Source organism: Hippocampus guttulatus, chromosome 1 (assembly GCF_054856545.1).
Source record: "Hippocampus guttulatus isolate MCC_2025c chromosome 1, RoL_Hgut_1.0, whole genome shotgun sequence".
NCBI lineage: Eukaryota > Metazoa > Chordata > Actinopteri > Syngnathiformes > Syngnathidae > Hippocampus > Hippocampus guttulatus.
Genome location: NC_141261.1, coordinates 22,374,508 through 22,400,458, shown reverse-complemented (window position 1 = coordinate 22,400,458; position 25,951 = coordinate 22,374,508). Strand labels below are relative to the sequence as shown.

At 46.3% G+C, this 25,951-nt stretch overlaps 1 protein-coding gene across 2 annotated transcripts; it reads left to right on the top strand.

Moving 5' to 3' along the window:
- Positions 1-1,296: 1,296 nt before the first annotated feature.
- Positions 1,297-25,733, top strand: prox1a (prospero homeobox 1a). Of its 2 annotated transcripts, XM_086119800.1 has the most exons (7): positions 1,297-1,644; positions 3,102-3,491; positions 4,248-4,823; positions 5,322-6,554; positions 9,154-9,261; positions 19,597-19,791; positions 25,287-25,733. In XM_086119800.1, the coding sequence occupies exons 2-7, from the start codon at positions 3,156-3,158 to the stop codon at positions 25,470-25,472; spliced, it is 2,634 nt and encodes an 877-aa protein (XP_085975926.1). In that variant the 5' UTR covers positions 1,297-1,644; positions 3,102-3,155; the 3' UTR covers positions 25,473-25,733. The 2 variants fall into 2 exon arrangements, with proteins under 2 accessions (XP_085975926.1, XP_085975936.1); XM_086119810.1 differs by lacking the exon at positions 1,297-1,644 and having other exon boundaries at positions 3,100-3,491.
- Positions 25,734-25,951: the final 218 nt, after the last annotated feature.

The window sequence follows — 25,951 nt, the reverse complement described above, 5'->3', positions numbered from 1 at the left end:
CTCCCTGTAATTACCATTATATCAGAAGCACGCATAAACCGGCATGCTGCTTAAATAAAAAAATGACACGTCGAAGTTACCGAAAGACCCAAATCGCACTGGTCTTGTCTTAATGCGTGTAAATGTTTCACGTCGTTTGCAGCACAATCGTGGGGTGGATAAGCGAGCATCGCGCGTGTGTGCCCGCGCGCAACACGCCAAGTCGGTGCAAATAATTGTGGAGAGATCATTAGTAGGACGGGGCCCGCTTGGCGCTGCATGCAAAGAGAACTTACGTGGCACGGAAGTGATCGCGGGTGAAAAGCACTTTATTTGCGTTGTAATACTAAAACAACTTACTCAAGAAAATTTGAAATGTGTTTGAATGAGACAAGCTGCTGATGATATTGATTTTAAATATGCGCCGAATACGCTCAGATACGGGTCCCAGGACAGTCATTTGAGTGGGGAGGGGGGGGGGGGGTGTAACGTGGGCATTCCTTTGCGAACACTGGAAAGTGAACACATGGCCAGATTTTGTTTTGATACATAAAAAACAACAACAACAACAAAATACGGACCAGGGGCCTAGTTTTTAAACGCACATTTTCAAGAGTTAAATGTCGTTTCACTTTCGGCGCTACCCCATCCCCGCCCAAAAAAACATTTGTTTCCCCTTCTATGCTTTCCAGCAAAGGTGACCCTCATTATATCTAATTTTGTATCATGTGAATTGCGTCCGTTGGCTTCTTTTTTTTTTTTTTGCGAGCGAAGCTTCTTTCACAACTCAGCAGAGCCACGAGACAAATAAGACGCTCTCAACATTTGTAAATGTATTACGGGTACAATACATTCCATTGGCAATGTATTGTTGCAGCTTTTTTTTTCGTACTCGTGTCAGCCACATACCACGTGACTTTTTATGCACGGGTGTTACGTGCGTCTCATAACAGACGCTTCACCATCACTGCAACATCAGAGAGGAAGGTGACCCAATTTAAGGTAATTTTTGCGTTTATTAGAACTAAGTGAGCCGCAGCGCATGATCATAACAGAGCATACATACAGATAGGATGTTTTTTGTCCAAAAAATTATACTTATTGCAAGAATATCTATCACTTAAAACATCAACTAAGTTTTCACAAGAGTAGGGTCTCCGCGAGTGTAGCAGGCAGTCTTTCCGTGTTACCCTCGTGATCGTCGTCCACTCCGCCTGTGCGATGGCGGGCTCCTCTTAAATAAAAGCCGGTGGTCCGGGTTCTTCTTCCTTATTGGTCAGGTGGGGGCGTTACCTCGCGTGACGCGGGGTCTTGGCATCCCGTCCTCGCTCGTCTCTTGCTTGGGAGTCTCGCAGTCTGTCAGTAAGACGACTTGAGTGTGGAAAGTGGCGGACGGGCCGGTGCGCGCACGGTGCCCCCCGACACCGGTCATCCTACGGAGGAGGCAAGCTCTCTCTCTCTCTCTGTCTCTCTCTCTCAAGCTGTCCCTCTCACGAGCGCCTTCCGTGATCCACCGTGGGCGCACATGCCTCACACACCTCCCGCGTCCCGAAGAGCTCGCCAACTCTTGTCACATTGTCACATCGTCGGCGCAGTCAATCTCCGGCTCCAACTTACTCGTCCACGGCGTGTTTTCGGGCCCGAGCCCACTTCGAGAACAACCAAGTGAGTAGCAACTTGCGCTGCAATCAACCTGAATTTCTGACTCTGGAAGGTTCCGACCCAGCTCCGCTCGTCAATGTGTTTGTATTTGTACCGTGTCAGTTTGTGTGTTTCGAACTTTAGGGGTTTACGTTTATGTGGCCAACTTCACCGGGTTACGTTTACATTTGAAATATACTTCCAAACTATTTATGGTGGCAAGTCACGCGTGCGCGGGTCCTACTCAGGCGAGGTGGAACTCCCATGCATGGAATCAAACACTTAAGTTTGTTGAAGAAACTTGAAATGATATTACCGCCGATATCTCTTTTGGGTTGTATTCCTTTTTGAAAATTATTTAAAATATAATTTTGCGCCATAAAAGGGGGTTTGTGCAGTTAGGGGAAAAGTTCCCGCACGGCCTAAATTAACAAGAACGATGAGTCAATTTTACTCAAACTTATCTCTAAGTCACGTTCCCCTTTTTGATTTTTTTTGTGTCAATTTCTGAAACGTGTCCTACCACGCACTTGTAAATTACTCCTGGTGAGTCTGCGAGCTCACACACGCCGACACTTTGCAGTGTCAGATATACAGCATGCTTTCAAAGCCATGCAAAGAAGCAGTAGGTGGACGGGCTGCACATTTTTTATGTGTGTGCTGTCTACACGAAGAGAGCAACTACGGGACCTCACCCATACAAAGACATCTATCTATGTATCCTGTGTGTGAACGAAAGAAAGTGTTGAGTGTGGGTTGAGTGAGCCAGTGATTTAACACCGAGAGTGGGTTTGCATGTTTGCGAGAGGCGCGCGCGCACACACACACGCACGCCTAACAATAACGTGCACTCAGTTAATCGAAAAAGTTATTTGAAAGTTGACCACTTCTGGAAAAGAGCGTTGGAAATTAAAGAAGTATGTAGTAATGAGAGTAATGAGATCTCAATTTAAGATCTCCGTGGCTCTTTTAAAATGTTACCTCATTCATCTCGAATTAACACCCAAATTCTATGTGTGTGTGTGTGTGTGTGATTTTATGATGTGAAGCATGCATGTTCAGAACGAAAGACTGCTTTTAAATTGTGCAAGTGTTGAGTATTCCGCGATGTCACAAGATGAAAGACATTTAATTTAAAAATAGCTATAGTTTTTTTTTCTTTGTTGAACATTTCATGAATTCTAAAAAAGTCAAACTATAATCAATAGATGTCGACTGAGGCACCACGTCTGCCTCAGAATTCTTAAGTTATGATCGTGGCTTCCTCTCACTTTCAAATAACATGCATTCTTTGATCATTTACGATTCTAAATTGTGTAAAAGTGTAAGTGTGAGTGTCAATGGTTGTTTTATTTTTTTTTTTCATGCAATGGTAGATAACCAGTCCAGAGTGTATCCCCCTACATTTCAGCCCAAATCGGCTAACGTAGTGTAGAAAATGAAAGGATAGTTGTAATCTGTGTTTGTGTGCATCCACACAGTTTCAGTGCCTTTGCGAGGAACCCTGGTAATGCTCAGTGTAGCTGCTCTGCGTGATGCCTGATCATGACAGCGCCGCGCTCCTAACCAGACAGACCAAGCGCCGACGAGTGGACATCGGTGTGAAACGGACCGTGGGTAGTGTCACAGCGATCCTCCTCGACAACATGAACCAATCCCATAGCCCTGATCAGGATGGGGATTGTTCGCTCATTGGTCGAGGCCACGGTGGTAGCCACGGCGACGGGGAGAAATCCAATGTTCTGAGGAAGTTATTGAAGAGGGCCAACTCGTACGAGGATGCCATGATGCCTTTCACCGGGGCAACCATCATCTCACAGCTTCTGAAGAACAACATGGGGAAGAATGGAGGGAGTGACTCCGGCTTTCAGGTACTTGTTCATTTTCAAGTGAAATGACTGTAAAAACAGTTGGGTTACAAATACCCAAATTGGGGGGGGGGGGGGGGGGTAAATAACCCCAAAAGTTGGGTCAAATGAATAAACAACAAACCACTTCTACAAGTTATACATTTGACCCAACATTTTGGATTATATAAATAACCCAAAAAGGTGGGCAACCCTGTGTCATGTGACTCAATAGTATTACATTTTTCTGTATATTGATCGGTTTGGGTCCTCTAAAAACAGTTAAAAAAAGAGCCCAAACTGGGTAAAAAAAAAGGCCGATCCAACTTTTAGGGATTAAAAAATAAAATCACCCAAAAAGTTGGGTCAAATGAATAACCCACAAAAAAATTGGGCGATTTTGCAGATTGTTCATGTGAGCCAACTTTTGGGTGTAAATAAATAACCCCAGAAAGTTGGGTCTGTCCCTTTTTGACCCACCTCTACTTTTTTTTTAAGAGTATCCAAATTGATAATAAGATCTAACACTAATGAGTCACATGACACCAGGGAGTGAAAATGGCTACGTGGGTACAATTGGTAAATTTTCCCTTGGGGGTGCACTCACTTTTGTTGCCAATGGTTTAGACATTTTGGCTGCATGTTGAGGTATTTGGAGGGAGCAATATGTATTGCAGTGTTATATCATCTGTAGGAGCAAAGCATAATTTCTTCTTTCATGTCCCATGAAAATATCAGTCAATCGCTAATTTTACTGTATATGATTGTTGTCTTTTTCAGGGCAGTGGAGCTCTATCCAGTGGCGGCTCCGAGATCCAGGCTGAGGATGCCTGCAGCAATTCCTCTTCTCAGGACCGGGACAGCCCGTCCAACTGCCTTTCACCGGGACCTCTCCCTTCGGCCCCGCCGTCATTCGGACGACCGCTACCTCCTTCCAACCTCAGCTCCCACGCTCAGCCACTGTCCCTGTCCACGTTTGACTTAGACAGGCTGTCGGACGAGCACCTTCGGGCCAAGCGGGCTCGGGTGGAAAACATCATTCGCGGCATGAGTCACTCACCGCTGGTCCGACCCAGCACCGGCGACCACAGCCAGGAAAGCAACCGCGACAACGCTAACGAACGCAGAGAGGACAGCAGTAGTCACGGCCGCAGACGAAGCGACTGCGCCTCTTCCCTCCTCAGCTCTCCCGCTTCGAGGGCAGCAGGGGTCAACGCCGGCGAGGCGTACCGGGAAAACAAGAGGAAACAGCGCCTGCCTCAACAGCAACATAGCTTTACACAGCTAGTGTGTTCCAGGCAGGAGCAGCGGCAGGAGGAGAGGCGACAGCTCAAACTGCAGCTGGAAGACATGCAGGTGGGTCACCAACACCGGTGGCAGAAGTACTGACGCTCTTTATTTAGAACAGATATTTGTGTGAAAAGACTCTAGTGAAAGTAGAAGTTCCGATTCAGCTTCTGCGCAAAGTAATAGACTCCGTGCGAATCTGGAGTATGCAAGCACAAAAGTGACAATTAATGTTTGTCAAGTATATACAGAACCTATTTTGATATATTTTTAAATAAGGAGATATCATAGACGAGAAATATCTTCTCCCAATCACGTCACTGCTGTCCCTATATTTTCTTTTCCATAAACTCTACTTTAAAAAAAAAAAACACCCAACTATTTTTTACATACTTACTTCACACCACCACCTTTGACCAAAAAGCAAGCCCAGACAATGTTATTAATACAGCCTAAATTCAAAGCAAAACATTATTTTGAAAGCATGAATGAGCAGGTCAAGAGCCACACTCTCCCCATAGGCGAACAAGACACGAATCTCAACACTCTCTTCGCTCTCTTGTTCAGAAGCAACTGCGCCAACTTCAGGAGAAATTCTACCAGATATATGACTCCGAGACAGAGGAGGAGGAGGAGGAAAACCGCGAGGGTGCCGAGGTGGAACGAGGCGGGGAGAGGGAGGAGGATGGTAACCTGTCTGAGGACAGTATCCGCTCCGATGGCCTAGAGGAGAGGCACAGGGGCAGTGGGCGGCGGCGTCATGACGACCTGTCAGAGCTGGACCCGGGCCTGTTCCTGGACCGGGCCCGAGCCCTACTGCGACAACAGGCCTTGATGGATCGAGAGATGGAGGACGATGTGGTGGGGAGGGCTGTGGCGGAGGATGACGAGAGGAACGGGGAGAGGATGATGAAGCGGCAAGGGGGGAGGCAGTTAGCGGAAACACTGAAGCAGGAGCTCAACTCTGCCGTCTCGCAGGTTGTCGACACGGTTGTCAAAGGCTTCTCATCACCCAAGCAGGCCGTCAGCCACCATCACGGCTGCCACAGCACGCCCGCTGCCCCTTCCTCATCTTCCAACTCATCCTCTTCGGGTCCCCTGCCCTTTGGTCCGCTCCCTTCTCTCACCCCGGACCCTCGTTTCGGCGGTGGTGCCTTTGCCCTCAGTCTTCACGGTGAAGGCAGCCCCACCTCCAACTACCACTCCTCCAATCAAAGACTCCACTGCTTCGGCGACATAATAGTGCCGAGCCCACTGGACTCGTTCAACGGTCTGAACGGCAGGCTCAGCGGGGTGCCGACGCCCAACGATCAAACGGAGGCGCTGCCGCTGGTGGTGCGCAAGAGCGGTGGGAGCAGTGTCAGCGGTGAAGAGAACGGTCCCCCATCTCTACCTCCTCCTCCACCACAGCCTCCTCACCACCCTTCCCTCCACCCCTCGCCTCTCACAGCCACTCTTGGGTTCAGCCCTCCATCTTTCCGCCACCCATTCCCTCTCCCACTCATGGGCTACCCCTTTCACAGCCCTCTGGGATCGCACGGCGGAGGCACAGGCTATACCCCGGGGCCAAAGGACCACAACCACATCCACTCCTCCCCAGATTGCATGGACATGACCCGTGAAACTGTAAGCCTGAGAACCAAAATGGCCACGCTCGGAGGAGGGCACCTTGGTCACCACCCCAACAGGCAGAGCCCCCCAGGTCAACACGGGCCCGAAGGTTTGTCTCTGTCTCTCATCAAGTCAGAATGCGGCGACCTGGCAGATATGGCCGACATCTCACCATACTCAAGCAGCACTGTATCCTTCTCACTGCGAGCCAGTGCGTATGTGTGTGTGTGTGTGTTTGACAGAGAGTGTGAACGTGTGTGTTTGTGCGTGGTGTCTTGGGATAGCAGCTGCCGACACCACTGGCGCAAAGTCTTTAATATCAATTAGTACTGGCTAATTGGTTCCCTTTTGTTTCCGTGCCGAGAAGGGAAGATGAGACGAGGTGCACCAGGTCTTGCAAGAGCGGGGAAGATTAAACAGGTCGCACGCTGCTGTCTCAACTTCTTTTAAGTCCGTGAAGCTCATGCCCGTTTGCTCACTTTCATCACGCAGACTTTGTACATGAACGCTCAAAGCAAGTGGGTGGGGGGCAACTTTGTGTCAACACACACACAACAGCTCAAAGCTAATCACGTTTCAAAGAGCGGAAAAGATGCTCTGCCTCATTGATGCCAGTTTTCAAAAGGTGTCCGCATTTAGAACGCCGTCTTCCTCCTTAAGTCCCTCCCACCGGCGCTTTGATTCGTTGGCCTTTGCACTCGGTTGCTCAGCAGCTGTGCTTGCATTCGCTCCTTTCTCTTGCCTACACATACACATGCATGTTCGCCCTTTCCGAGAGCGTGGTTGTGGACAGGTGTTTGCAGGTAGCTGTTTATCTTTTCATTCCTAACCTTTCATATGGAGAGGTCTCCTCATAGCCACATTCGCACACACGCAAACAGGGGCAGCAAGCACGCACGGTTTGAAGAACAAAGTGAGGCGCAAAACAAGACTTTGAACCTTACAAACAGGATTTCCTTGCAATCACAATGATTTGATCTCAGGGTTGCTTTAAAGCTAATGTAGACGTTTAAAAAAATGAATATTAGTCAAGGAATAACAACCACTGAAATTAGCCACATAATAGATTGTGGTTGGCCATGAACTCAGCTTTCTAAAGCAAAAACAAACACTTCAAATAAAATAAGCTCTGACGCTTTTCAGAAAATGTCACTGACTCGAAGATGGCAAGCATTGTCCTTTTTTTAAATGATAAAAGATCGACAGCAAATAATTTATTTTTAGACTTTAGAAAAACCATGGTCAATTTTGGTTGATTATGAAATGCATCCTTCTGCCAAAGAATAAACCTTGACCAAGGCCAAGGGATAATTTGTGATCATTTCAAACACTTGGGTCTGTGTATCGATAATCCTTTGTGCAGAGCTGAGCAGATGTACTCCATTCATTTATGAATTTGGTCCCCCCCACCTCTTTCCTTGTAAACTTGCACCCCCGAACACACACACACACACACACACACACACACACACACACACACACACACACACACACACACACACACACACACGCACACACACACACGGCTGCAAGGTCAGGTTACAGCTGATGTAGTGAGACCTTCACAAAACACATACATCAGGATCATCACACGTGATAAAGAGAAAATGAGGAGCAGGAAGGAGCATCACCAGTTGCTTTGTTTATTCACTGGCTCTCAGTTACCTTAATACACACGCACACGTGTGCGCGCACACACACACACGCACGCACACAAGCCGGTTTCAACACAACACTTCATCACATTGTTAGTCAAGTTTGTGAGCTGTGACATTAAAACAGGCACAGATGTATTATCCACTATCCTCCGCAGCCCACAGTGACAGGTTGGTATGAATGTTTAACAGCTAATGGTGTCGCTTGATGTTAACTGGCGTATGCTGGGCTCAACTAAAGATTGACTGAGCAGGACTCACCTCCAGTTTCACAAAGTGTTCAAGCTTTTTTGTGATTAGTGCAAAAAGGTGACCAAACTGAACCTGTAGAAGTCAAGTGAAATGCAGGACTAAAATGACCAATGTCTGCTTACACTTCTTTCATTACCTTTCTTTTTTGCTGCCGTATCGGGCCCTTTGGGGTTTGTGTGTGTGTGTGCATGCGCGCAAATTGACCTTGTGGGGGGGTTACATTGATTGCCTCATCTTCACTGATAGATTATAGGGCTGTTAATGTAGTGGCAAAATGGCAGAGTGGTGGGGACAGCTGTCGTTGCACACATGCATGTATTGCACATAACACAAGCACACACACAGACCATCGCCGTGTAACCAAGGTCTCGACAATTTTTCTCTTCATGGTTTCGAAAGAGTGACGGCAGAGGAAATTGTATAGAGTATAGGAGCAACTGTGGGATTGTAAAATGAAGGTTGCTTGGAACAACTCTTACTTTTTTATTCCCCCATCATGCCTTTAAGGGCACTATACAATACAATCATTTGATGTTTTGCCCCCGAGAAAAAATATTTTTTTATTTGAATCATTATTATGATCATAAAACAATTTTTATTTAAATGAATGTTATTTTATTTGCAAATTATTGCATGATATTGTGATAGAACACTTTTTACTGCTAGATCTCCGTGAAGTAATTCAATTCAGCAGTTTTTAAAAAATTATTATTTGGTCACAAATAATCAGTACGAATTATCTAATATATATACAAAACTCTGGAAAAAAACAAGAGCACTTATAAAATAATCAGTCCATGTCAACAAATTTTCAAGCTGATTAATGCCATTTCCTGGGCTTTGTGAACCACTGCTCGTTGCACCTTAACACTTTTCTCCAGATCCAAGAGGGTTTGTCTCCCAATCACCTGAAGAAGGCCAAGCTCATGTTCTTCTACACTCGCTATCCGTCCTCCAACATGCTAAAAATCTTCTTCTCTGACGTCAAGGTGAGCACTCGTGCCTTCCTCTTTTCTCTGACGCCTAATTCCGTGTTTAAATCACACGCATTTTGTTCACGCGAGCGTGCCTCTCTGGAACTTGTGGGAGCATCTATCCACAACAAAAACTATTGGAGCTAAAAATGCTTCAGGCTTAGCTGCAGAGGAGGTCAGGTGTGCAGGTACATGATGCTAAATTATCCATCGAGCAAATAGCATTTTGTAGCCTCTGTGTGTGTGTGCGTGTGTGCGCGTGTGTCTGTGGACGTGTGTATTTGGTTTATTTATTTTATCTCTGTCTCAGGCAAACTGTTTCGCCCTCCTCCATCCTGACCTCAACCTCTATCCTGTCTCGCCACTCAAACCAGACACAAGGCTTTCACTTTCACGTGAAATTCAGAGTAGTAATGTTTTTTGAAACATCAAATCACACAAAATTAATAAGAAGATGGTGTCTGTTAACTTAAGTTGAAATCAACTGTGACAGAAACACAGATGGAAGACGTGTATGTGTAGTGGGGGTGGGTGATTCTGAGAATATGACAGCAGGAGTGCAGGGGGGGGGGTGGCATAAAAGAATTACAACAACGGCAGCTTTAAAACAAAGCCGTTGATTGTTTTGTGTTTACAGGCCGTGATGTGTTTTGTTGCAAAAGAGCATACGGCTCTTTCGTGGATCCGGGACATCGCATTCAAATGAGTGTGTGCGCATGCATGCATGCAAATGCATGTGCGCACACACACGCACACACACACACACACACACGCACACGCACGCACGCACACACACACGCACACACACACACACACACACACGCACACACACACACGCACACACACACGCACACACCAGCTGCCCTGTGGCTCATATCTGCCGTGACCACTTCCTTCAGGTAGTGCCACAGCTCGTTGGCTGCTATGGTAACAAGGTTCGCTGGGACATGGGGTTGCTAGGCAAACACAGGGTTGCTAATTTCACCTGCTGCTCGTGTGTGTGCACGATTGAGACTGATGGCCCATTAACGATCCACACACATATGCTCTTGCACGAACGCACGACAAAATCATTGAGAGCTGATACATCACAAGATAAGAACAAAACTTGCGCACATGTAATGGGATCTCATGCAAAAAATGCATCCAAAATAATTCACTCACAAAGACAATACTACTCAGTTTTGATACTCTCAGATATTAATATTAAACACACACACACACATGGGTATATACTGTATACAGTATATATACTGTATGTATATCAGTGGCGGACCCTCAGGGCCAGCAAGGCCTTCTCTGCTGGCCTAAACATTCATACAATAACATAAATTTTAGTCATGTTATTTTATTTTCATAAATATGTAAACAAAATTATTCTCTTCTTTACGTCATATTATTTCCACTTAGTCGAGTGGCTTTCAATGTTGTTTTAAATAACATTGAAAGCCACTCGATAAATAACTTATTTATTATGGTAGAGTTTTTAACCAATCATATTTCAGCTAGCTTGTGTTGCCAGGTAAATTAAACTTGCTCGGGGCCTTCAGATTAAACAGACCAGGCCCCTGTGCGCTGTAAATGAACGGGCACAGTCAGCTTGCAATAGCCAATCAGATCACGAGTCACCGGGGCCAACTAGAATGCCTTATGTCGACACTGGACGTGCGCGTTGGGTGATTGGATTAGCGCCTGCTAGAGGGAACTATCACTGCATTTTAACCCAAAATGGCCGAAGAAGAAGACGTTGATCTTGGTGCAGAACTACTTTCCACACAATTTTCAAGACGGACCTTCCACGAAAAGCTGGATATTGTGCGAAGAGGTCACCCAACTCCTGCGCTAGCTAGCCTGTCCCAGCATGGAAAGGGGTTTGCCCGTCATTTTCAGACGAGCAATTATGAACGGTACCCGTGGCTCACAGCCTCTGAGAAACGCTGTAAATTGTACTGCTGGGAATGCCTATTGCTTGCAACTGACCGATTTTGTGTTTGGAGCCACACTGGATTTACCCATTTAAGTTGTTTTTACCAAGGCAGCAAGGAAACATCAGAGCACGGCTGGGCACTTACAAACTACGGTGCGTTTAAAAACGTTTGGGGACACTCGCGTAGATGTGCAGCTAAGTGAACAGGCACTACATTGGTGAGTAAATGAATTTTATTTTACATTTCTTCTTGTCATTTTATTTCATTAGTATTAAATTAATGGGAACGAAATAAAATGACAAAGATACAAAAATGTATCAAATAAATCTGCTCACCTGCAATTTATAATGGCGCATTGTAGTCACCTCGTGCATGAAAGTTCGTTCAATCTCAGCTGCTCAACATTTTCAGTTATTTGCTGTTGTATCGCCGATTTTCAAAATGCAAATGATCTGTTTGCTTTATTTTCAAAGAATAGTTTGTTTTGTTATTGTTTGGTTGGTGTCTTATATAAAACTGCGACATTGCACAATTTAAGTTTAAGTTTAAGATCACACAGCGTAATTTGGGTGGCATTTGATTGAGAATTTTAAAATCATCTTTTTATTTTTGACAATATCTATAAATTTAGTTTCCTGCTCTTAATTCGAATGCATACTTGATGGTTTTAAATGCTCCTGAAATTAAGTGCTGCTTGACGAGCCTATATTGTGTTAATGTATGTGACGTCACTGAAGGCCTAAGGTTGAAATGCACGGCCCGCCACTGATGTGTATATATATGTACTGTATGTGTATACTGTATGTATATACTGTATATATATATATATATATATATATATATATATATATATACACACACACACACACACACAACATAGGGTAGCACGGTGGTGAAATGGTACGCATGTGGGCTCCACAGTACAGAGTTCGATTCGGCTGTGCGGAGTTTGCATGTTCTCCCCGGGCCTGCGTGGGTTTCCTCCAACGTTCCAAAAACATGTATAGCAGGTTGATTGGGCACTCCAAATTGTGTGTGACTGTGGGCGTGAATGGTTGCTTCTCTATGTGTGCCCTACAATAGGCTGGCAACCAGTTCAGGGTGTCCCCTGCCTAGTGCCCGAAGACAGTAGTAAGCACCACTTGTGAGGATAAATCGGATGGATTTTTATATGTATATATAAAATATATATATATATAGGCGGCCCGGTAGTCCAGTGGTTAGCACGTCGGCTTCACAGTGCAGAGGTACCGGGTTCGATTCCAGCTCCGGCCTCCCTGTGTGGAGTTTGCATGTTCTCCCCGGGCCTGCGTGGGTTTTCTCCGGGTGCTCCGGTTTCCTCCCACATTCCAAAAACATGCATGGCAGGCTGATTGGACGCTCTAAATTGTCCCTAGGTGTGAGTGTGGGCGTGGATGGTTGTTCGTCTCTGTGTGCCCTGCGATTGGCTGGCAACTGATTCAGGGTGTCCCCCGCCTACTGCCCGGAGATGGCTGGGATAGGCTCCAGCACCCCCCGCGACCCTAGTGAGGATCAAGCGGTTCGGAAAATGGATGGATGGATATATATATATATATATATATATATATATATATATATATATATATATCTGGTGGTGTCCGTCCCCCATTCAGCTCGGGTCCTCTACCAGAGGCCAGGAAGCTTGAGGGTTCTGCGCAGTATCCTTGCTGTTCCCAGCACTGCACATTTCTGGACTGAGATGTCCGATGTTGTTCCTGGGATCTGTTGCAACCACTCATCTAGTTTGGGGGTCACTGCCCCGAGTGCTCCGACCACCACAGGCACGACTGTCACCTTTACCTTCCAGGCTCTCTCCAGCTCCTCTCTGAGCCCTTGGTATTTCTCGAGTTTCTCGTGTTCCTTCTTTCTGATGTTTCTATCACTTGGGACCGCTACATCCACTACAAGATATCCTTTATTTGTCCCACACTGGGGAAATTTACAGCCTACAGCAGCAAGAATGTGGGTAGAAAGAAGAAAGAAGAAAAAACAAACAAACACCGTTCAATTAAGTGCAATATAAATACAAAATGGATAAATCGCAGTGCTATTTACAATTGTTTTTCACATCATTTAATTATTATTATTATTATTATTGTTATTATTTTTATTCAGCAGCCTGACAGCAGTCGGTAGGAACGAGCATCGGTATCTCTCCTTCTTGCAGCGCGGGTGTAACAGTCTCTGGCTGAAGGAGCTACCTAGTGCTGTCAAGGCGGGCTGGAGGGGGTGGGAGGGACTGTCCATCATAGCTTTTAGCTTAGTTAGCATCCTTCTGTTGCCCACCTCCTCCAGAGTGTCAAGGGAGCAGCCCAGGACAGAATTGGCCTTCCTGACCAGTCGCTCCAGTCTCTTTCTGTCCCGGGCTGAGATGCTGCCTGACCAGCAGACAATGCCATAATGGATGGCCAAGGCCACCACCGAGTTATAGAAAGTCTTAAGGAGCGACCCCTGAACCCCAAAAGACCTCAGTTTCCTGAGTAGGAAGAGTCGGCTCTGTCCTTTCCTAATCAGGGTGTCCGTGTTTGTAGACCAGTCCAGTTTGTTGTTCAGAAGAACACCCAGGTACTTGTAGGAGGTCACCCTCTCTATGTCCATACCCTGGATGTTCATCGGTGCTGGTGAGGACTGTTTCCTGCAGAAATCCACAACCAACTCCTTAGTTTTCCTAGGGTTGATCTGGAGGAGATTCTGCTGGCACCAGTCCACAAAGTCCTTCGTCAGTCCCTTGTACTCCCGATCGTCCCCCTCTGTAATGAGGCCAACAATCGCAGAGTCATCGGAGAACTTCTGAAGGTGGCAGTTTGGAGTGGCGTGTCTGAAGTCCGAGGTGTAGAGGATGAACAGGAATGGAGCCAGAACAGTCCCCTGCGGCGCTCCAGTGCTGCAGAGAAGCCTGTCCGACTCACAGCTCTGCAACCTCACGTACTGCGGCCGATTTGTGAGGTAGTCTATGATCCATGCTGTGAGATGGTGGTCCATTCCGGCGTTCTGCAGTTTGCCTCCCAGTAAGTTGGGCTGGATGGTGTTGAAGGCACTGGAGAAATCAAAGAACATGATTCTCACAGTGCTCCCAGCCTTCTCCAAGTGTGACAGCACTGAGTGGAGGAGGTAGATAATGGCGTCTTCCACGCCGATGCCAGGCTGATAGGCAAACTGCAGCGGGTCCAGTGCCGGGCTCACCAGCGGTCGAAGGTGGGCGAGGACGAGTCTCTCCAGCATCTTCATCAGGTGAGACGTCAGCGCCACCGATCTGTAGCTGTTCAGCTCCTTAGGGTGGGGGGTCTTGGGCACTGGGACTAGGCACAAAGTTTTCCACAGCTGTGGAGCTCTGCCCAGCTTCAGGCTCAGGTTGAACATGTGCTGGACAATGTCACACAGCTGGTCAGAGCAGGTCCAGACAAGATCAGTTCCCGGCTCCTCAGGATACAATCCAATACAATCCAAATACAAACCAGAATCCAATACAACGGCTTTCCTCTGCCCTTTATCTATGATCACGATATCAGGTTGGTTCGCCATTACCATCTTGTCAGTCTGGATCTGGAAGTCCCACAGGATCTTCGCTCTGTCATTCTCCACCACCTTCGGAGGTGTTTCCCATTTTGACATTGGGGTTTCCAGTCCATACTCCGCACAGATGTTTCGGTAGACTATGCCAGCCACCTGGTTATGGCGTTCCATGTAGGCTTTCCCTGCCAGCATCTTACACCCTGCAGTTATGTGTTGGATCGTCTCAGGTGCCTCTTTGCACAACCTACACCTTGGGTCTTGTCTGGTGTGGTATATCTGGGCCTCAATGGCTCTGGTGCTCAGGGCCTGCTCCTGAGCAGCCAGGATGAGTGCCTCTGTGCTGTCCTTCAGGCCAGCCCTCTCTAGCCACTGATAGGACTTCTTGAGATCGGCCACTTCAGTTATGGTCCGGTGGTACATCCCGTGTAGGGGCTTGTCCTCCCATGATGGTCCCTCTTGCAGCGCCTCATTCTCTGTTCCCCATTGTCTGAGACATTCTCTGAGTGTGTCATCCGTTGGAGCCTTCTCCTTGAGCTTGGATGTTTCATCCTGGACAGTGGCTCTCACACTCACTAGTCCCCGGCCTCCTTTCTTTCGGCTTGCGTACAGTCTCAGGGTGCTGGATTTGGGATGGAACCCTCCATGCATGGTTAGGAGCTTTCGGATCTTAACGTCCGTGGTCTGAATCTCTTCCTTTGGCCACCTTATTATTCCTGCAGGGTATCTGCTCACTGGCAGGGCATAGCTGTTTATTGCCCGGGTCTTATTCTTGCCATTGAGCTGGCTTCTTAGGACTTGCCTCACTCGCTGGAGGTATTTGGCCGTAGCCGCTTTCCTTGTTGCCAGTTCGAGGTTGCCATTGGCTTGTGGTATACAGAGGTACTTGTAGCTGTCCTCAATGTCTGCTATTGTTCATTCAGGGAGTGAGACCCCTTCGGTGTGGACTACCTTTCCTCTCTTAGTCACCATCCGACTACATTTCTCAAGCCCGAATGACATCCCGATGTCGCTGCTGTAGATCCTGGTTGTGTGGATCAGGGAGTCTATGTCCCTTTCGCTCTTAGCATACAGCTTTATGTCATCCATGTATAGGAGGTGACTGATTGTAGCTCCATTTCTGAGGCGGTATCCATAGCCTGTCTTGGTGATTACTTGGCTTAGGGGGTTCAGTCCTATGCAGAACACCAGTGGGGAGAGTGCATCACCTTGGTATATGCCACATTTGATGGACACTTGGGTAAGTGGCTTGCCATTGGCTTCAAGTGTGGTTTTCCACATCTTCATCGAGTTTGCAACAAAGGCTCTTTGGGTCCTGTTCAGCTTATGCAACTCCAAGCATTCAGTGATCCATGTATGTGGCATCGAGTCATAGGCTTTCTTGTAATCAATCCAGGCTGTGCACAGGTTGGTATGTAGGGACCTGCAGTCTTGTGCGACTGTTCTGTCAACCAGGTTCCTCTGGTATCTCTACCAATGCCCTTCTTTGCTTTGCTCATGTATTGATCCATGTGTCCACTTATCTTAGCCGCAATGATGCCTGACATGAGCTTCCATTTTGTGGTCGGCCTGTTCATCACACCTCTCTGGGCCTCCGTCAATTGACTCACATCTTTCCGAGCCGCGTTGATCTCAGCCTTCAACCGTCTTTTCCATGGTGGGAAATGCATCTCATAGCTCCCATGGTTGCTCTTATAGCCAAGCATCTCTAGGATTACTGATGCTGAAGCGTATATCAGCTCACTGGTTTCCGTGATCGTTACGGTCGCCCTCAGTGCTGCAGTCACAGTTTCCATGAGACTTTCAGGTGGTACTTCACATAGCCGTTGTAATCGATTTCTAGGTTGCACAGCCTTCATTCTCGCCATGATCTTATTTTTCAGGTCAGTTGCTGCCTTGCTCAGCATTTCATTCATTGGGCCTGGTCTCCCAATCTCATCATTTGCATTCATTGGGGCTTGCCTCCCAATCCCTAGTAAAACCTCCTCCTCTGATCTGGCAGCCTGGGGCCCTTCACCATGGAATCTGCGTTGTACCTCATCAATCTCAAGATGTGATAGCAATTGCCATTTGTGGATGTTGGAACACTGAGCTACTCGTTGTTTCGTGGTCAACCGTGACTGTGGGCTTCGAAGTAACCATTCAGCTCACATTCTCTGCATGTAACCCCTCTGACTAGGGTTGCTTGGCCGGGCGACGTCTGAGCCAGCATGTCATTCGTTTTATTGTCTCTCATCATTGTATGAGGTAGGCATTAGCGTGAAGGATCTTGCCCAAGGACCCACACTGGATGGTGTTGTGTGCTCATATTGCCCCAAGCGGGATTCGAACTTAGTTGTTGGTAAGGCACTGGTTTGGCGTACTGGAGATGGGTGTATATGTATATATATACAGGTATATATATATATATATACACACACACACACACACACATATAAGATAAGAAAAACCTTTATTAGTCTCGCAATGGAGAAATTCCCAATTCACAGCAGCAAAGTTATCCACTTTCATTATTGGAAGGTTTAGTGAGCAAAAGCTTCATAAAAATCTTTGGCCTCATCTTTCAAGAAAAGTGCCCGCTTTTATATGAGCGTTTTATGCAAATGATGATTTGTTGTTAAATTTGGTTTTAATTGACAGATAATCCACATTAATCTGTCATATGTATCTATGGGAGGATATTATTTCGCTTAATATAAAAAGAAGCTCAACTAATCCTATTTGTGATGCGCGAGGCTGTTCTTTTACTTTATTATGTGTTGTTTCATTGTCCCGTTGCTTTCATCGCCCTCATTATTATCATATTTTCAAAATCCGGGTCAGTGTCTCACTCACACTTTCGTTGCCGTCCCACCCCTCCCTTCGAGGGAACAATAAGTAGCATGTTTGCGAAGGATCAGGCAGATTCACTGTGCGGGAATTAGGACCCTGAATGGCTCACACTAATTGGACTTGAATGGACTTGTCTCTGGGAAAGCAGTTCTTAAAGATGAGTCTCTTGTGTAGAATGACGGCCCAGCATGCTGTGTGAAGTGGGTGGGAGTGCGCGACTGTCTTCGTGTCATACACTGCAGACACACAGGTGCACGTACGCACGCGCGCACACACACGCACGCGCGCGCACACACACACACACACACACACACACACACACACACGCGCGCGCGCACACACACACACGATGCTAATAGCCCTCTCCTTCTGAGGAGATACTCAGATGTGAGCGTGAAGATTTCAAGGTTGTCGCCATCCTGTCTTGAGAGAGTAAGTGAGAGCAATTAATGCCTTGTTAAGGCTAAAGGGGATGCGGATTAATTTGACACTCACTCCTTATCTCACATAAGTTTCCTGTAAGAGAGGCTGATGAGCAAATGCATACAGACCACCCCGTTACTCCGGACTGTTTTCCTTGAGAGGTTGGCTGACATCATTTCATCGGGTATCAATTAGCATCCTGCCTGCCTATTTTCCTCCCTGATAATTGGAGTTCCACAGCCAACTTGACAAGATCAGAATATGGACTAGTAGCAGCTCGATTACCAGTTATTTCAACATTCCAGACAAAATGTTTTTTTTAAATCAATCTCATTGAGAATCTAAACAACCTATGGAGACAATTTATGTTGATTGTGCACATTCAAAATTGTCTTGCCCCCAAAATGTGCCAAGCTGCAGCGCATGCAGTTCTTAACGTTTGCTTCTCTGGCATGGTTGCGGGAAGGGCGAATGAAGTGGCTGATGGGGGTTGCGGTGCAAGCATCAGTTGACACTTATTTCTGATGCTGCTCCTTTTCCCTCTTTTGGTTGTGAATACAAACTGGCGTGCCACACGCTCTGCCATTTGGATGATCTGAACTGGGGTGGGGGAAGTGCGCGGATTGGTGTTTAGCAAAGGATGTGGCTAGAATTTTTGATGATGGTTGTGCATTGATTCATGAGTGCCCCAATTTATGAGGTTTTTTTTTCCCCAGTTACAAGCCTTCAATTGGTCAGTTTGCTTTGCTCTTTTAAGTCACACAGCTAAGGCACACAGTGGTGACTTCCCTTTTAACACAAGGTAAAGTGGATAGGGCACGTCACAACCGGCAAATGGCAAGGAACCCCCCCCCCCCCCCGAAAGTATGGGGGTCCACTGCACATCACACATTATAAAATCAGATTACTTCATCCATTCTATTTGATCAAGTCATCTTTTTTTCTGAACAATAAAGTGCTATTTTTATTGAATGAAAACAACAACAAAAAAAATTGCAGTGAATTTTGGGACTGTAACAGATTTATGGCATTTCAGTTAATTTCAATGGGGAATACTGTACTGACTTGAAATACAGTACATGTAACTTGTGTTACGAGTCACAGAACCAATTAAACTCATAAGTCAAGACACTGCTGTACTCCTGATCTCACTATTCCAATGACCAACCATGGCACTGCAGCAAAGCACATAATTAAAACATTCATGTTTTGTTTTTTTTTTGCATCATAATATTTAATGAATGATGTGTGATACTGCACCCTTTTATGACACACAAACACAGTTTCCCCAGCCTGTTTAACCACCACCTCGGTATAAAGCTCGGTACACCTCCGACACAACAATCCCCTGCATGCCCACCATCTTTTCAGAATCCCCCCCCCCCCTCCAATCCTGTACAGGCCAGGTCCCTACACAAAGATGTCTTGTTACAATGCAGAGCTTAATCTCCATGTCAAAGCTGTTTTTCCGCTTCACCGGCCTCCCACTCCCACTCACACACACACACACACACACACACAATTTCACTGGGTGCTAAGTGCGTTTCTTTGTTTTGTGTATTTTGCACACACTATGCCAACCAATGCCTGGACCCTTTCGTTGGACTTTTCTGACCCCTCCTCTACATGTTTGCAGTTCAACCGCTGCATCACGTCTCAACTGATCAAGTGGTTCAGCAATTTCCGAGAGTTCTACTACATCCAGATGGAGAAGTATGCCCGGCAGGCTATCAATGAGGGTGTGACTGGTGTCGAAGAGCTGGCGGTGGGCCGCGACGCCGAACTCTTCAGGGCGCTCAACATGCACTACAACAAAGCCAACGACTTTGAGGTAGGCGAAGAAACATGCCGACGTAACTGTCGGAATGTTGTCTTTCTTCAACAGTGCCAGAAATTGTTTTTTGAAATTTTCACGACAGTGCCACCTTGACTGAAGAGTGATTCTTAGCCCCCCTTGAAACTTTTCATTTTTTCTCTGCGTCAAGAACCCTATTGAAAATATTATAATAGTGAACCTAAGACAGCTGAAGTAGTTCAGGTCAAGGTTCAAACAAGATGAAACATTTCACCCCAAAACAAAATCATCGTGGGGAATTAAGTAGGAAGCCTCGAATTTCAAAACACATCCGATCAAAGTAGACCACAATACAACTCAACGCTGAGGCATTATTCACAAGACTAAGAGCAAGAAACTCATAATTTTGAATGACATCCAGTGGGAAATACTGAAAGTAGCTTGGGGTTAAATGTTTTACACAAATTGGCTTCAGCAAACGCCCTCCAAGTCAGCTGTGGGGAGCGCAACAGTCACCTCCTGATTTTCTGCTGAGGTATGGACCTTGCAGCGTGTGTGTGTTTGTTTGTGTTTGTGTGTCTTCGACGAGGCAAAAGAGGACGGCGCTCAAGGCATGGGTGTCCTTGTCAAAGCGATTTGCAGAAGTCACATTCTCCCCCTCACGTCTCTCCTCCCAATATTAGTCTAAGGGGACCCGAGGGCCTTTAAACTCTGACACAACATCAGCAGCATTTAGACGTCCATTAGAGTTATGCACACGAGCGAAAACACACTTTCTATTTTTTTTCTGCACTGATTGAGAAGAAGCTTGAAGAGATAACCCTCCGCTGTTCGTATTTTGTACAACTGGAGTGAGGTGACTTAAGTCACACATGGCAAGCATTTAGGTCCCGAGTTTGTTTAGGATTCTTATTTTTAGTCGATGGATTATCTTGGCTCAGGTGCTTAGGGGTCTATTTTGAAGAGCCTCCTTTCAAAACCGGTGAGTTCAGCTGTTAGACTTTTTCAGTGAAATTAAGCTGCCATCCTCCAAATGCGACATGAGGAGACGCGTTCCAAAATTCCCTGCCTTAGTGTGACGCCTTTCCCGTCTGCATCCACCTTCACCTGCCTCCTTCCTTTGTCTGCCCGGAGGGAACATTACTGGCCAGGGACTCTTTCTCTTTGTCAAGCTTGGAGGCGTGAAACCGGAACCGCGGCCGATTCAGCAAGTCTCCGTCGCGCACAGGAGTCTTCTCCTTTTAGCCAAATTTAGCATCACGGTTCCACCTTGATTTGTCCCTCGTCAGCCCTCCATGCCCCTCCCCCCCTCCCCCATTGTCCTTCGGACTCTGTCCTCCTCATCAGTTATCAACCTCGCTCATCTTCCGCAGTTCTCTCCTCATCTCCTCCCAGCTCACCTGTCCGCTGCCTGGTTACAACTACTTAGACATCTACTTAGCATCACAGAGTTCAAGTAATAACTTTTCACGCTAATTTGCGCACAGTCAGCATCTAATTTAAATGATTTCCTGGTGATGATATTTCATTCATTCTGTGTTTGAGCATGTGTTGGCATAAGTATTGCATCTCCATTAATTACCTTGTCTTCTCTCCAGCCACATTTTTTCCAAATTCTTCTTTCGGTTACACCTCACTCTCCTCCAGCATCCCCTCTGTACACAACCTCCCCCATCGGCCAATCCCCTCCCCCACCGTTGCACACCGCCCGTTCTCTGGAAGTATTTTGTCCTAATTACGGCTCGACCGCCAGCTAATGAGGGAGGCGTGAGGAGGGGGCGGCGGTAGAAAGGGAAAGGTAATGGGGAATAGTCTCAACTTCAAAAAACAAAAAGAGACAGAGGGATTTTCTTTGCCAGGACACTCGGGGGGAGGTGTCAGCTTCTCGCCACTGCCAAGAGGAAGAGAAATGTTTCCTTTTTGTTTTGTTTGTTTTTGTTTCGTTTTTTTAACTTTCTTTTGGAAACAGACTGACGAGTCTCCATTAAGTCTGCCAGCAGCACTGGGCATGATATCGTTAACTCGCTTTTGTGAGTTTAAAAAGTTGTGAAATATTTGCACAATGAGCCGATGTACGTGACTCATGTGGTGGCCCTTTGCACTACAGATCAGCAACCTGATACGATGAACTTTAAGCTTTAAAAATACACACACGCATGAGTTTACATACTTGTAGCAGAACATTTCTAAAATTTTATGTACTTTTATTTGTGGCAAAAGATGCACACACACACACACACACACACACGCACACACAGCCATGTACACAAGAATACATTTGCAGACAGATATTCATTTGTGATGATCTGGACAAGACCCCTTGAAGGATGGGTGTGGTGACTCACAAATTCTGCCCTTTGACTTCAAATGAAACACATGCACACCTTAGTGGTGGCGTGGGAGGGAGGGGATGGGGTTCACATTTCAGGAGTATCCGATTTCATAAGCACTGTGCCACATAAAAGGTTCAACTTCTCATGCCTTTCTGTGTTACTTTTCTATTTCATCTTTCCTCTCGTCTTATTCATCCATTCATTCGTCTTGCTTCCTATTCTTTCCCATGTCAAGAGGCCCTGCACCAATGGCAGTGGCCCATTCTAGTAGCGGCTTGATTTCTTTTTTTTTCTTTGAATAGTTACGGCTCTAAATTAAGTACTGTTAGGCGGCCATCTGATTTGTTGGATTTTCTTTCGTCGCTTAATCAAAGCAACCATTGATACAGAATCCTCATTTACTTATCGATGCAAATGAGCTGCTCATCAAGGTTTCATGGAGATTGAAAACAAGTTTGTGACGCTAGTGGACAGAGAGCAAACCTTGCTGCAGACAAAGCCACCTGCCAGTTTCTGTCTCTATAAATATAGCGATGTGCTCAGAGAATGCGTGTGTGCATGTACGCGCATGTGCAAGTGTCTTCCAGTTGGGACGAAGAAGAAGAAGGCATCGTCTTTGTCACTGAGCCATGAGGAGTCACGAGGGGACGGTTTATGTGTTGCTGTGTAGGCTTCGTGTGTGTGTGTGTGTGTGTGTGTGTGTGTGTGTGTGTGTGTGTGTGTGTGTGTGTGTGTGTGTGTGTGTGTGTGTGTGTGTGTGTGTGTGTGTGTGTGTGTGTGGATACACAGTGATTCCTCTCCGCAGCTGTCTCCTCAGCTTTGACAATGGGCCGGCTAACAAAGACGTGGCCTTGAGCCGCTGTCATGTGATACGAGTGGTCTGCAGCCTCTTGGTCAGATGACCCAGGCTATTGTCCTCTTCGGTGACACACACATAAGCAATCTCAGAATGCAGACCCTTCCTCTAAGAACAAAGAGCAACTTAACTACTATCCTTGTGGTGATGCTGAGACTAATATACAATTGGCACTATAACGGTGTATACATACCCCTTCTGCCCTATTATATTAAAAAAACAAACATGAAATGCTTAGGCCGAGTTTCAAATGCAGAGATGTCACCAACATGAAAACCACAGCATTGTCTATGTGTGGAAAAAAAAGCACTTGTCCATTGCACAAACATTCACTACAGCCAAATGAGTTCAGTGTAATAGCCCAAGAAAATGGTCATGATGAGATCACAGCCACTCTGATCAATAGCTCCAAAAAACACTGTTCTCATATTTTGGTAAACGACATTTGCGTCACTCTTGTGATGAAAAAGGATAATACGATTCTTCAACAAGTGGGACATGAGTTATACCACTCTGATAATCAACCAAACTTAGGCATTATTATCCTTGAACATCTTTGGATCTCCTTAAACCAGGGGTGCCTAAACTTTTTGGACCGAAGATCTACTTTTCGATCAACTAACCTCCCGGGATCTACCCTTACCGGCATGCGCGCGCACGCGCACGCACGCACGCCCACACACACACGCCATGATGAGAAACAGCCTGAAACTGAGTCATGCGATGCACTTTTGCAGCCTGTTAACTATCGTAGTTCACACGTACGGTTTTAAAGTGCTTCCCTGGGCCCTCCTAGATTCCTATTCTTTGTCCCTGCCCTCGGTGAATTGTACACAAAGCAAACTCTGAATGAGAATAATGATGATAAATAGCAACAGCTCTGATCACAAGCTGCAATTGCAGACTGCTGAGCGCAAACAACGTCCGGTGACGTAATCACGCGCCACTGTAAATTCAAGATTTACCTGCTTTATTTTATTTTTTAAATATTTTTTGGGGAAAATGAGACTGATAGGATGATTAGGGTGCAGCGTATATTAACACAAAAAAAAAGACACAAAGACACACAAATGGTTGTTTGTTTGTTTTTCTCCTCGACACTCCTCGGATCTACTTGGGACCCGTCTTAGATCTACCGGTAGATCAGGATCGACGTAATGGGCACCCCTGCCTTAAACTATGCATCAGTACCTAATATTGGTGTCGGAAAAGGGTAGGGGGGGGGGAACAATATTTTTGGACCCAAGTGTTACAACAGGAGAATGTGACGAAAGCCAGGCCTGAAAGCAGTGACGGTGTACAAGAGGAAAAAGGAAGCAGATGCTTGTCACTTGGCAGGGATTTTCACACACACACACACACAGAATAATAATAATGACCAATAGCAAGTGCATCTCCATTGTCAGGAGAGAGTCACATACCTCAGCATGTACTTGCAGTAAAAAGCATCACGAGTTTAATATATTTTTCCCTCAGCAAGAGACGGTAATGAAAGCAACACTGGCATCACTTGATGACGATGAAGGCAGGATAAAAGTGTCAGTGCATGAAGTACCCCTTATTATCCATATTGGCACACGCACTCGACGCAATAAGTATCTTTCTAGTTAGCCCCCCGAATGGCCTGACTCAACATGCTTGTCGTGCGCAACGATTATTAGCTCATATGCCGTTCTTGTCTAACCATAGAGTTGATCTGACGACGTATTTTGTGTTCGTCTGTGCGTCGTGTCCCTAGCAGGACAGTGACAGAGGGCCTCGTTGAAACAACTGTGGTCTCCAGGGGCCTGCTAAAAAGAGAGAGAGGGCAGATGTAGTGAACAAGAGTCTGGGGAATCATTTAGTGTGCGTATGTGTGTGTGTGTGGGGGCGGGAGGGGGGGGGGGCAATTCATCCGTTCTGGTGGCGTCTAACCTTGGCGTGTCCTGCCACGTGTGACAGGGTTACACACTTTGGTGAAGTGTCTAGGATCATGCGCCTTGTCTGGAGGAGTCAGCAAGTATATGTGTATGCGCATACATCGGCATTCAAAAATGAGACACAAAAAGGTAGCGAAAAGGGAGAGCAAGCTTGTCAGGTTGTTTAGTGTCTTTGTATGTTCTTGCCCCCGGGAGAGGGGCAGGAAAAAAAAGAACATGCCCGTGTGTGAGTGTGTGTATTGTTCTGCTTGTTAGGAACACACACACATACAGACGGGAATAATGTGAGAAAGGACAATGGGAACTTTGCAACTGTCCTTTAAAAAAAACACCTGAATACACGAGATGTGTCTCATCATTTTGACAACCACATGTGAAAATGCGTTTGGAGATAGATCTGGAAACATATTTGGGGTCTTGCAGGTGCCGGATCGATTCCTCGAGGTGGCCCAGGTGACCCTTCGTGAGTTCTTCAACGCCATTGTGGCTGGCAAAGATGCGGACCCGTCATGGAAAAAAGCGATCTACAAGGTGATCTGCAAGCTGGACAGCGAAGTCCCTGAGACCTTCAAGTCCCCAAACTGCCTGCAGGAACTGCTGCATGACTGACAAGGAGGAGGAGGGCAGCAAGCCCGGCCAGTGAAAATGTGAAACTAAACATGATGTTTGAAGGTGTGGTTCGATGAACCTCGTGACGGATGTTGAGAGGCGAAGACGTTTGTTGTGGGCAAAGACAACATTCTTCCCGACGGTCGCAAGAAACAAATGCACTTAAAGATGTTCTTCTTCCTGGGCCGTCCAATGCATGTTCTTCATCCTATTGCGGAAGGTGAATGGAACCAACTAGAAATAAAGAACATAATATATACATATGAAGATCTTTTTATTGTGGATGTTTTTAAGTGTCATGGACATTTATGAGGGAGGTGGGGGGAAAAGTGATGTGTCTGTATTTTTGCTTTCCTCCTTTGTGCAAACTGACAGTCTCACATGCACGCCAACGCACACTTTCCGATTAGTAAAGCTCGGTAGCATTCCCGCAAAGCCGTTTCTTTCCTTCCTATGTTTACGTTCGGTTTGTCTCATTC

Coding starts and splice junctions, on each gene's coding strand:
- prox1a (XM_086119800.1), top strand. CDS start 3,156: ATGCCTGATCATGACAGCGCCGCGCTCCTAACCAGACAGACCAAGCGC. Junction 4,824..5,321: donor TGCAGCTGGAAGACATGCAG/GTGGGTCACCAA, acceptor TCTCTTGTTCAG/AAGCAACTGCGCCAACTTCA. Junction 6,555..9,153: donor CACCATACTCAAGCAGCACT/GTATCCTTCTCA, acceptor ACTTTTCTCCAG/ATCCAAGAGGGTTTGTCTCC.